This window comes from Calidris pugnax, unplaced genomic scaffold (assembly GCF_001431845.1).
Source record: "Calidris pugnax isolate Ruff unplaced genomic scaffold, ASM143184v1 scaffold4, whole genome shotgun sequence".
Taxonomy (NCBI): domain Eukaryota; kingdom Metazoa; phylum Chordata; class Aves; order Charadriiformes; family Scolopacidae; genus Calidris; species Calidris pugnax.
The window spans coordinates 8,826,985-8,839,355 of NW_015090781.1; the positions used below are offsets into that span (position 1 = coordinate 8,826,985).

Sequence of the window (12,371 nt, forward strand, 5' to 3'; positions counted from 1 at the left end):
GAATTCACCAAACCAACCAGCTGCCCGGATGCCAAAAATACCTCTATGTTTCATACACAACTCGGGATAGAGACCTCAGTACTAGCACTGCTAGAACAGAAGGAACAAAGACATTTGACTGCAATCCACAAATAAAGTGCACAACAGAATAGCAGGCACTGAATAATAGCAAAAATTAGACACCAATGGCTAAAATCATACTGGAAGGAATATCCCTTTATCCTCCCGAGCAACACTGAGGATTAAACTGGCCCTTCAGCTAAATAAAAGGCAGAAATGTGCAGTGCACTAACGCTAATTGCTTCTGCCTTCAGAATTAAACTTCCTGCAAATGCATTTCAGTGTGACCCTATTCTTGTATTGAAAGCAACAAAAACCCCAAAACAAAAACCCAATAAATTTAAGTCAGTCATACGAGTTCAGCAAAACCTAGCTGCTAAGAAAAATCAAAATAAAACCACAGAATGTAAGGTAAATAGAAACAAAATTTTCTTTTTTCCCCCATACCACTTCCGAGGGTATCACATTTATTGCACAGGTGAACAGCCCCAAAAAATGTTTCAGGCATCTGTCCAAGGCAACAGGATTATCTTCTTTTCCCATCTAAGAATTCTCACAGATACTGAGAGTAAGGAGAGAAAAAAAACCAAACCAAACCAAACCAAAAAGAACCTTCACATGAATGAAAAATGACCAAGCACTACGGCTATTTATATCAAGAAATATACTTCTCCAAACAATAAAATAACTAGAGCAGCAAGAGAGAGCAAAAAAATCATTCTAACATTCAAGTTCACACAGAAAACAAACAAACAAAAAAGAAATAAAATCTTTCTACTTGTGGTAAAATGCCTCCATCCAGGCAGCTTTTCCACTTCAGACACACACAATTTACTTACTCAAGACCTCAGGCTGACGTACGAAACACCCAGCTATTTACTGTAAACTTGAAGAAACACTTCATCCACATAACGGAGACCAAAAAGTCCACATGCACATCTTTAATTTCTTTACCTAAATGTCCAAAACAGGCAGCCATCTTCTGGGCGTACTGACACAAGCCATTCTCAGGGTAGGGTTCCTCCCCAAGGATCTCCTCGCTCATCGCTTCAGAAGGAGCTGCCTTTCTCCGCAAAGTCAACCATCTCCTGCTTGCTTGAGACTGATAAGACAACAGAGCCTCCTCTTCCAATTTATCTCCATTAATAATTCAGGTACTACATAAAATTTGCTGAGCTTTAAAGACCGGTAGTGCAAAGCTACTTTGTGGCTTTTGAAGTAATCATGTTTTAGACCTTAAAAAGCATTTCAGCCTATTATATTCCAATAATTTACAGAAAATATTTTCAAATTGCAACAAAACCCCTTCTCCTGCTGCATAAAGGGAAATACTGTTGGGATTGTGCTCCGATCAGTGAGACATTTAAAACATTGACCCAGAAATAGAATTACCACCACTACTGAAAGGTGTTCTACTCCAGCAAGCAGACGTGCCCGCTGCTGTCAGAGCACCACTAGTCCATTGTGTGTTACCACGCACCACTTCTCACTGCTATACATCTTCTGGGGAATAACAATGAAAAAAAAAAAATAGCCCAGGTACTAACATCACTATATTTTCTGGTACTTTCTAGCACAATGTATTTCAGAACTAAGGCACCATGGCCAGGAGCAACAGGAAGAGGGTATTTTCTCAGCTCACTCACTGGAGCATGAAGCCCATCTAATCTTGCTGTTATCTTGGCTGACTCAGCATTCCTGTTTCTGGCCAGACGTGGTGACCACACACACCCGTCTCTGTTCTGCTCTTCAGAGACAAAGGCAGGGCACTATCAGACTAACTAGGGAAGAAAGAGCGTAAGGAAATCCACTACAAATCCCACAACCAATGACATCCACTTAGCCATGTACTTGGATAATGGCTTTGGCCATACTCTCTTGACTCAGGTGACCATTACCAATGAAGAAGAGGTGTTCCTCATAAACACACATGCTCCTTGTTGACCACACTTGTTTTTTCTCCACTCGCTTGCTGCATCCTCACTAAGATCATATCCACTCATGAAAAAATATTTAGTAGAGATCATATCATGACTGCTGTTGTCCATATTTGTGTCCACTGATTTGTTTCCATGTCCATATGATGTCCACTGTTACTACTAAGTAGATATTTTAAAGAGATCTGTGCTAGTATATCTGCATGTAAATTTTACTCAGAACAGACTGAAGAGCCTAGTCATTAATATTTAATATTATTTCAACAATCTAAGCATAAGATGTATTTTTAAAAATATATATTTATTAAAAGAACTCAGTATCTTTTACCATGCTAAAGTCTATGAAGGTTCCACATAGATATTAATTTTACAGTCCACAGGTCTCTCCTCGTTTCAAGCCACACAAGGTTCTATAAGGTAAACTATACCACTGCAGGAGGAACGTAAAGACCATGAAGCCACAGGACATGTCTATACTGGCAAAAAAATGAGTGGCTTACTGAAAAGGGCTATCTCAGGTTAAAGTGATAACAAAGGTAAAATGATTTGTGTTATAACTCAGCTGAGCAACCCAATTAAACGTGAATCTCCCACACAGGCTTGTTACCAAGCTGTCAAGTCAAGATTCTTCTTCACTGCTACTATAACTGACATTTAACTAATCATTGGCCAAACTCCATCCAAAACACCTGTTTTTGCAGCACACACACGCAAAACACAGCAGTGAAGAACTGTTACGACGTCTGCCAAGTCCATGAAGTCTGTGAATGGCTGCATGAGAGGAGAGTAGCACCTTCAAGTCCCAATAGGATGAAGCTACATTTCTATCATCTTACACGGCATCAAGCACTGACTCTTTGGAAACCCCCCTGGGGATCTCCCGAGCTGGTGCACTGCGAATGGGATCTCAGTTCTATACATTAACAGCAACATTTGCATGCACAAACTGTTTTGCTAAACAGAAACAAGAAAGCAAAGGTTACTTTATGTATTGATTTCTTCTCGGTGTTCATTCCAAAACATACATGAAACATCACTTCGACCTTAATTCTTCTGTTACAATTTGCAACCAAGAAAAAACACAAGAGAAAGCACTCCAACATTCCTATCTATGACCACATGGTGACAATTTCCTTTCCCAACTGATGACATTTGCAAAATCTTTGAGCTGAATTAAAGCATTGTGCTCAGCTTCCTGTTATCAGCTACGTATGATAACTCTCGTGGCACATGAGCCCTTGATAACAAAAGCCCAGCTTTGCAGTGCATTGTAGAGCTGGACCGGCAGCGTAACAAGCTCTTGGGAATGCTTTTCCCTTTGCTGTCCGTTCAGAAATTGAATCTGACTCATTTCCCTAAACCCCAGCATCCACCAAGTTTATCCTTCAGTGAAGCAGTGCACACTAAGATTAAACAAACAAAAAATATCTAAACAATATGCTTGAGATTACATCTAATCATCTTTTTCTTGGACAAAAGAGAGAGCAACGCCAGCCATTTACCATCATGTGCAATCACTACCTGGGCTGAAACAGTACACAGAAAAATCAATCACCAAATGAAATATTTAAATGGCGTTAGGACGAAAAAAACCCAATAATGTCATTTAGCAAAGTACTGTCTGCTACTTTTGGAAGCCTTAAAACATTCCTTTCAAGCACCAGGTATTGGCTACTGCCAGGGATCAGATACACATCCAGTGGAAATGAAAGAATAGTTTAAATCAAATTCGTAACTACATAGTTTCTGTATTGAATAATCCACTTCCACTAAGAATACTGCAAATAAATAAACACAAATGGTTTAAAAAAGCATCTATTCAGCTTACCTAAAAGCAAGAAACAAAGCAATCTGTAAACCTTCAAATTCACTGTCATAAAACAAAATACTAATGTTTTCTGTATTACTGTTCTGTGAAACTTGGGAAAAAAAAAACCAAACAACTTTCACTTTCCTGGTAATTTCCAAACTCACTTTCGTTGTAATTTCCAAACTCACTAAGGGAAACATTTTTAAAATCTACCAGATTTCTCAAGTGATCTTTCAATCTTTTGCAGGAAATTGGTATCTGTGAAGGTTATTCAGTCTCATTTTAAAAATTATTTCTTCTGCCAGGTTTAAAGCTAAAGCAGAGACAGAGAATTAAATCCCCAACCTGTGATACCGAACAGGCAGTGCCTTTGGAAGCAGAAAGCTGAACATTCATTTACTCAGAACCGGACCTCGATCCAAAGGAACCAAGCTAAGTGGCTTCATCACTCCCTTACCATCATTCAATCTTCACACAAAATGAATTCTGCAATTAATTCTGGCTATAGCTGCCCTTTAATACACACACCAAAAAATTGCATTTACTGAATCTTGAAGCGTCCAAGCTTTCTAACACCTATTTCTAATGGCATTTTTCACTGAGGACTCCATTCCATTTACTGCCATGCCCTGTTCATGGCTGGCTCCTGCCACTACCCAGAAATGAAGAGCAATTTCTGTGGAATTGGACCATCAATGTTGATTTATTTCCCTGTTAATGACCACAGGCCTCGGGTGTGACGCTACACTAAAGCAAGTGCTTGTGAAGAATGTGACCAACATCCAGATGAATTACTGCCACATCCAGAACAGTCTATGGAGATCTTATTCTAGTCTATTTAAATAAGTAGCAAAACTATTTGCTGAAATCCATTTTGCCATCACAGCTACCAAGATATCTGCTTCCAGAATCAATTATTAATAAATAGTGAGATTAATAGTAAGAAAGTAAGACTGTAGGGCTGGATTTGAGAAACATGCAGCCTCTGCTCTCCCACAGACTTGCTGTTTGTCCCTGAGCCACCCCCTTAACCTCTTTCATCGAGTCCCCCCTGCACTATCACTTTCCCCTCTCAAAAGGGATTTGTAACAACAGGTACATTAATGACTGAAGTTTTCAGATTCTGTGACAATGGGAACTATAGAAGTACCACAGATAATAACACCAGGGAGTAACTGGACAGCTTCAAAAAAAGAGATCACATAAAGCACAGATGAGTGCCTCTTGATCTTAATTACCTTCCAACTTCATTACCATAGTTCTTAATGATTTTCCAATAGATTGCAGCCCTTATTTAATACTAAAAGTGCTCATCTCCCCTGGAGAATCATGTTACCCGATAAGGCAAACATAACTAATTCTGTACATCTTCTCTGATCTGAAAATTCCATTTTTAGCTATTCTGCCCCAAACAAGCAAAACCCCTGTTACTGTGGATGCTGTGACTAGAAGAGTGCAGTTATCAGGTTATGACAGAAGGCATGGTTCAACCAAAGGCTATTTACCTTACTTTATCAATTCCAATGGTTATTTCAGACTAGTCACAGAAAAAGAAATAAATCTCTGTCCTCAACTATTTTCAGACACAAAATAACAGTGTGTGCATTAATGGATCCATCTATTGCATTATTGTAAGATGATGTGGCTCAGCATTTTATTTCCTGGCAGCAGCAGGCTAATCTATTGATCTATAATGTCAAGAGCACTGCACTATGTATTCTTACAGCAAAACCAATCCTTTTTACCTACACGTAGGGAAAAAAAAAACAACTGTAATTGCTGACAACTGACGCAATTTTGTAGGTAGGATATAGTGAGAATTATATGGAATATAAATTAAAAAACCTGCTGCAGCCCCAAGAGTGTATGATTGCACAACTGGCTCGACAACACAATTGGAGTGCTCGCCTATCTTAAAGCTTATAAATAATCCCACGACTTCCATGGGGCCGCACTATGCTTGAAGTTAAAGAGACGCCTAAGCCACTCTAGGGAATAATTAGTAAAAAGGATCCTGGCAGAAGCTGGCAGTCCTTCAGACATTCAGTAGGAAACTGGCCTTTTTTCTGCTCCTTAGCAATGTTTAGATATCTTTTTATTTAAACAGGTATTTGAGAAGCAAGTATGTACTATTGAAAAACATTTGCAAGTTTTAATTTTCTTCTACTTACTTGTGGTCATTACTATGTAACAGTCCAGCCCCTAATAGCCTGTAAAGAGCCACTTAAAGAACCACCATCAAAATAAATTAAAAAAAAAAACAAACTAAATTATATTAGTTAGAGCCCCAAGAGCTAGTGATGGTTCATTAAATTAGCTCCCCATCGTGTTTCATATTCATTTTGCTTTTCCAGACAATCACAAAGGTAGCTTCAAGTGAGAAAAGACTTTCAAGACAAATGTAATTCCTTTAATCAGACTTTTTTTCTTTACTTTTCCTTCCTTGAACTTTGACATTCTTCTTCCAGCTGAGAGGAGAAATTCTTTGTAACGTTCTCTTCACAATGTAGACTTCATAGTAACTGAGACAGAAGTAAGTTGGGAAGCAAAGAGATCAAAGTTGAAAGCTCAGCTTTCTTTCAGTCCTCATATTTATTTCTTGTACCTTCATAAAGAGCAACGTGTTACAAGCATGACATCAAAGAAAGCAGCGCTCCTCTTGTTATGTATTAAAATAAACTGGCTATTATTCTACTCTCTCTTCTGACAGGTCCCATGATTACAGAAATAATACACGATGACTTTACCCAAACACTGAACAAAGAATTATGTATATTAGAAGAAAGTCTTCTCTAGGTCACTGCAGGACTTCCTGAACATCTTAGTTTAACATTCCTTATTCTCTCCCAGCAGTGGATCTTCTACCATAGATGTAGAACCCGCACACATCTTCAGAACTGAGTATTTCTCTTGCTGCATCAAACTCAAGGTCTCCAACATCTGAGCCATTCTTGGAGCATGGCATAACTCTAAAAGGACAACTTGTGCAGTCATACTGCCCCCTCCTAGCTTCAGTGAAGCCCTAAAAGAGATTCCTTCTTTGTACTATAAGGACTAATTTAAGTACGTACCAGAAGCCAGTACAAACTTTTTGTCAATGTCCATCAAAACTAAGAATAGGAGGTTACCTTTCCATACAGTGGAAAGTATGGCACTGCTACAGGACACCAGAAATGACATCAGATCAGTTCATCCACTGCCAACATTCCTACTAAAGGCAGCTTTAAACATGCTGTGTTGGCTAATCTTTGTTTTGTAATTAAATAAGTCCTACAGTACTGTTGAATCCTTCCTCTTGTGGTCAGCACTATCTCCTGGTTAGATCAGCTGCACACACACACACAAGTGATCAAGAGCCACATTAAAAACTGCCAGTTAAGCAAAATTATGCCTCTGTGAGCAGCTCACTTCTCACATGGGGATCACATTCTGTACAGGCAAAAATGAGGCCAGGACACATTTGAAAATGCATTGATGGGGCAGATGAAAGACTCGGAATTCAGTTCAATTTATTATCTACAGGGAGTAACAAAAAAATGTATCCTATAACTACTAGTACTTAATAAACTCAGGTTTTGGTCCTCGAGTACCCACCTTCTCATTTTACTTGTTTTTTTCTTGACAGTTAAGAGGAATCTACTCAATCTCTGAAATCTGGCACCAACAGGAAAAGCAACCAGAACCACATGAAATCTGCAAAGCTGACAGGACATTAAAAAGGAGAAAGATGTCCTTGACTTGACGAGAGGTACAGCTGGGTTTGTTCCTTACCAGTGCCACTCAGCACAGAACAGGCCTTATCTCGTGATATTTCCCTGACATGTACAACGCTGGGAAGCTGTGCCTATCAAATCCTGTGAGAGTTATTCAAAGATAGTGCTAAATCAAGAACCTTGATCCTACCGTGGAAGTGGAGTGCGTTCGGCATCAGCAAGCTACAATTTTGGAACAGAAGGTATGAAATAAGGTCTTAGAAAACTGGGAAAAATATTTCCAGTGGTATTACATATGACAGTGATGAACCAATAAACGAATGGTGAATGAGTCAAATGGAATAGCTACAAAGAATCTAAGACCACTATGTCGACTCCTTGTTGGATATTTACTGTACTCTATTTCCAACAACCATTTACAGCAGTAAGAATTTCTTGATCTTACCCTGCCACTGCTTGACCAAATGCTATCTATTGAGGTTATTTGGTTTTGCCCGTTATGGTCATGTGTCTTGTGGGCTACTAACAAAAGTACATTTTCCAGCAGATGGACTCTACATAAAAGTAAAGGGGTTAAATAAACTGTAACTAAAACATAATGTAAAGTCATGATGGCCTGGCCAGTCGGCTGCTGCATTCTTAGTCATCATCATGGAGTCTTGGCTTTTCCTGGCCCCTACAATACATCAAATGTTGCATCTACACAGTTACTCCACAATGGGAGCTCTGGTTCTTCAGTTCACGTAGAGTGCAAACAACTGTTACTAGTTCATAGTTCATACTGGGAGCTTGGTTTGTTTGGGGTTTTTTTAAGTGTAAACACTCCCTCAGTCCAGAGCAAAGCTTAGTTTTCCTTTCTTTGTGTGACATTACCACTGTGGTATTTTTTTAATATACAGATTTACCACTGACACAAATCAATGACCAAAAAAAAAAAAATCCCTTTTCCATGCAGTTCAGCTTCAACATCCCTTCTGCTACTAACACTCTCTGCACATCTTCAAAATTTTGGGAGGAGTTTTGGCCCGGTATGATTTAGGAATAGTTCTGCAATTGAGAACAGCAAAACAACAACAGCAACAACAATTAAAGAAAATAGGCAAGTCAGCCAACCTGTCGGGCTCTGCTAAAAAAAATTGATTGATGAGCTTCTTCTAGCAGCACTGAGCAATATTTTCAGATGAATCAGTTAAAACAGGTGCTGACCACCACAGGATTCTTCAGTAGAGAACCTTATGTTATAAACATATGTTATGCATATTTTCAGACTGAAACTAGTTGGCAGCTTTCAGTTATTTACTTTTAAAATATGAATGAATTACAAGATAATGCATTATTTTGTAATGGTTTTCTCTTTGTTTTTTTAATCGAGATTTTTTTCCCCACATCTATGCTTTCTTTAGAATCCAAACCCTCCCAATACTTTTCCTAGAACCAATGAATTGGTTCTGAAGAAGTAAAAAACATCAGTTTTCCAGCTGCTTACTGGATTATTATCAGAATAAGGTCAGTTCTTCCAACTCAAAATCGACAGCTGACAAACAGAATCAGTGCATCATTTTTCTAGAATGTGAAAGCCAGCATGGGAAACTGATTAAAAACAAGTTAAAAAAAAAAATAAAAATAATTAACCTGCTTTCATTACCCACTTTCATGAAATGACAAACAACTATCCCCCAAAGTATCTCTCCATATATTGTATTTCAAAAGGGCTAGACTCTCAACCCAACGCTTCCCTAACGCTAGGGAAGAGAAAGTGCCAACACACAGCGAGCAGAAGGAGAAATAATCAGTCCTCTCTCCTCTGCTTTATCAGCGTGGCCGTCAGGAGTTTATCTCCTGGGACCCAACAGTGAGAAGAGATTTCCAGATCACCTGTTCTGGCCAAAGCAGGCAGAGACAGAGGCAAGACTTCCCCAGTTCCCAGTACCTCTGGTCAGGAACAGAGAACCAGACACTCAGCCAAACCTCACCAGAACAAATCCCCACAGGACTCCGACAAACGTTCATTTCATCAGTTCACATAATGATATGGCAGTTTCCCACATCACAGTAATATAAAACCAGCTGATTTTACCCAAATGCTATTGCGTTGCACTTTTGTGGAGATTAATTTCTATTAATGTAGCAAATCCAAAGTAGTATTTTAAGAATAAAATAGTAAAGAATTACTTTACTATTTTAAAAAGAAAAAGGAAAAAGAAGTAATTTTGCATACCTAATTCAGTACACATGGAGAGAAACAACAGAAATAGAACTGTTGTATCTAGTTAGGGTGTTTGGCCTACCAAGACTAATTAGCAACAAAAAAAATATTTTTTTTGTTGGTATAAACAGTTGGTAGAAAGTTTGGGTTGCAGGGGTTTTTTAAGGTAAAGTGACACTTTTCATAGAGAGATGTACACAGATCTTTAGGACGTCTGCCTGCACACTAGGAAAGCTCCAGACCCATAACAATAGATGATATCCACGTCAGACATTCATTATTTTGAAGAGACAAATTTTGGATTAGACAATGCAAAGAAAAAAATAAGACTTTACCTCTTCCAGCTGTGACCCTTGAAGACAAATGGGTACCCTAAGGGTTTATTTATCTGTCTAAGCACAGCAGAGAATGCCACCACCCACACTTGAGCTACCAAGAAAGCTAAATATCTATTTTTATATATATATTTTTTATACTTATGCCTCTTCCCCCGCCTTTTTCTAAGATTGTGGTATAAAAAGAGAGAAATGTTTACTAAGCAAACTAAGATTTGCATGCCTCTTGGATGCAAAGAGTATCCACCTTACATCACTTTGTTGTAACCTACCACCAAAACTGCGCTGAAGGTGCTTTTGGTGTTTAGAGGCACAACGCTTTGAGACTCGTCTCCCCTGGAAGCTCCTTGCAGGTTGCTACACGCTGGGGTTCTGCACGGTGCAGTCACACTGCCAGCACCTCTGAAGAAGGGAAAATGCTGCTCACCAGCACCAGCTGCTCCCGGTCCCACCACCTCCCGCTCCCAGCAAAAGCAAACAGAAGTGACAGAGGGTTGCAGGACGGCCAAGAACTTGTAGGTGTGCTCAGTTAGTAAGTCACAGATTGTACAGCAACGTTTCCTCGGGTTAAATTCCACAGAAAGCTGCCCTCAATAGCACCGAAAACAGATCAGTTATCAGCTATTCATTCAAAGCCATTAATTAACAATGCTTTGTGCTTTAATGCCACCTGCCATTAGAAAACTCTTTATACAGAACCAACCCCACAGCGACGGCGTGCTGGCCTCACCTCTACCTAGAAGACAGACAAACCGCAGAACAGAGCAGTGAAATACCTCTTACAAAAATACACGTGGAGTCAGAGCTGGATAACAAGCCTCTTTAATTCCACCGCGTTGTGCTCTGCTCCTTTTATCAACAAATCCAGTCCAGGGGAGAAACACACGGGTGGGTGCCCGCACTGCTCAGCCACGGAACAAAGTCCACGGTTCAGAAAATACACCAGACCGGGACGGTGCTTAACGGTTAAATCAGTGAAGAAAAACAAACTAAAGTAAAGAAATTGCTCAATCAGAAACACCCCAATTTCAGTCCAACAGAACTTCCTCAGAACTTCTGTAAATCCAAGAACTAACCTCCCGTGGATGGCTGACCCTACATAGTTTATCAGTAGAGATTTACATAGCAGAGCTATAGCCCAGGACAAACCTTTGCCGTTTGTGGAGCTCTGGTGTATCTCCAGTTCCATTTCTGCTCTCAAGCAGGAATGCTTCTGGCCCTCAAAAGCTAGAGCCTCTCTGAGTCCAGATGACAAGCTGGAGGAACAACTGGGACCCTTCAGAGGTGGCTCACCCGATGGCTTCAGTCCTCCTATTTCCTGGGTTGAACAGCACTAAAGGGAGTGGCCCCAGCAAAATAGGTGTGTCTGTGTTCCCAGTTAAAGGAAGAGTGAATATTTTCCTCTAGATGTTCCATTAGTCATCAGGACCACAGTATGCTGCCTCTCAAACAGGGACATGTTCCAATGTATTGACCATCTCAAAGCAACTATAGCTATTGATAACTTTTTTTCACACGGAAGAATCCTAACCAGGTTGACTGCAAACGGACTTGATTTTGTCCTGAGACTGTTTTCTATTTCACTCTGCGTCTCATCTCCACTCCACTGCTTTTCTTTAATGGCTATATTGCACCTAAGCAGAAGAGTAAAACTGGGGTCAAAGAAACACGGTGGTCACTTTCCTCTCCCACTCGGAGCAGGGAAAGCCAAAGTGCCAGGCATCTTCCCCAGGTTCCCACAACACCCCCCGGACAGAGGCAATTAGGCTGACTCTAAGTGTAGACTTCCAGGCATTTCCTTCTACGCAGTTGTACATATCCAGAGACAAACTGTTCCATGAGCAGCTGAATTAATTAATCTTTTTTTTCTGACAGATTTGTTTCCAACATCCTCAACACCCATCAGGTTTGCCCTGCCTCCATGTGACATCCTCTTGGCAATACCATTCCCAGAAATATTTTCAGTTCCTTTCCATTTGTCTGCTTTCCCAGTTCCTCTCCATGTGAAGTCGGGCTCAGAGAGCTGGGGGTGTTCAGTCTGGAGAAGAGAAGGCTCCAGGGAGACCTTATGGTCCCTTCCAGTCCCTTAAGGGGCTACAGGAGAGATGGGAAGGGACTCTTTATCAGGGAGTGTAGTGATAGGACAAGGGGGAACGGTTTCAAACTGAAACAATGGAGATTTAGACTAGCTATCAGGAAGAAATTCTTTACTGAGAGGGTGGTGAGAGCCTGGCCCAGGTTGCCCAGAGAAACTGTGGATGCCCCTTCCCTGGAGGGGTTCAAGGCCAGGTTGGATGGGGCTTTGGGCAA

At 40.2% G+C, this 12,371-nt stretch overlaps 1 protein-coding gene across 11 annotated transcripts in view; it reads right to left on the reverse strand.

Moving 5' to 3' along the window:
- The window catches only part of ABLIM1 (actin binding LIM protein 1), a 197,014-nt gene that overhangs the window by 139,849 nt on the left and 44,794 nt on the right, over window positions 1-12,371 (reverse strand). For 10 of the 11 annotated variants that reach the window (XM_014958511.1, XM_014958495.1, XM_014958460.1 and 7 more), the window contains exon 1: window positions 11,211-11,342. The exons of the other annotated variant lie outside the window; for it this stretch is intronic. In XM_014958511.1, the coding sequence (XP_014813997.1) occupies window positions 11,211-11,250 (40 nt within the window). In that variant the 5' untranslated portion in view covers window positions 11,251-11,342. Of the gene's footprint in view, window positions 1-11,210; window positions 11,343-12,371 lie in introns of those variants that run through there. 11 annotated transcript variants of the gene reach the window in all.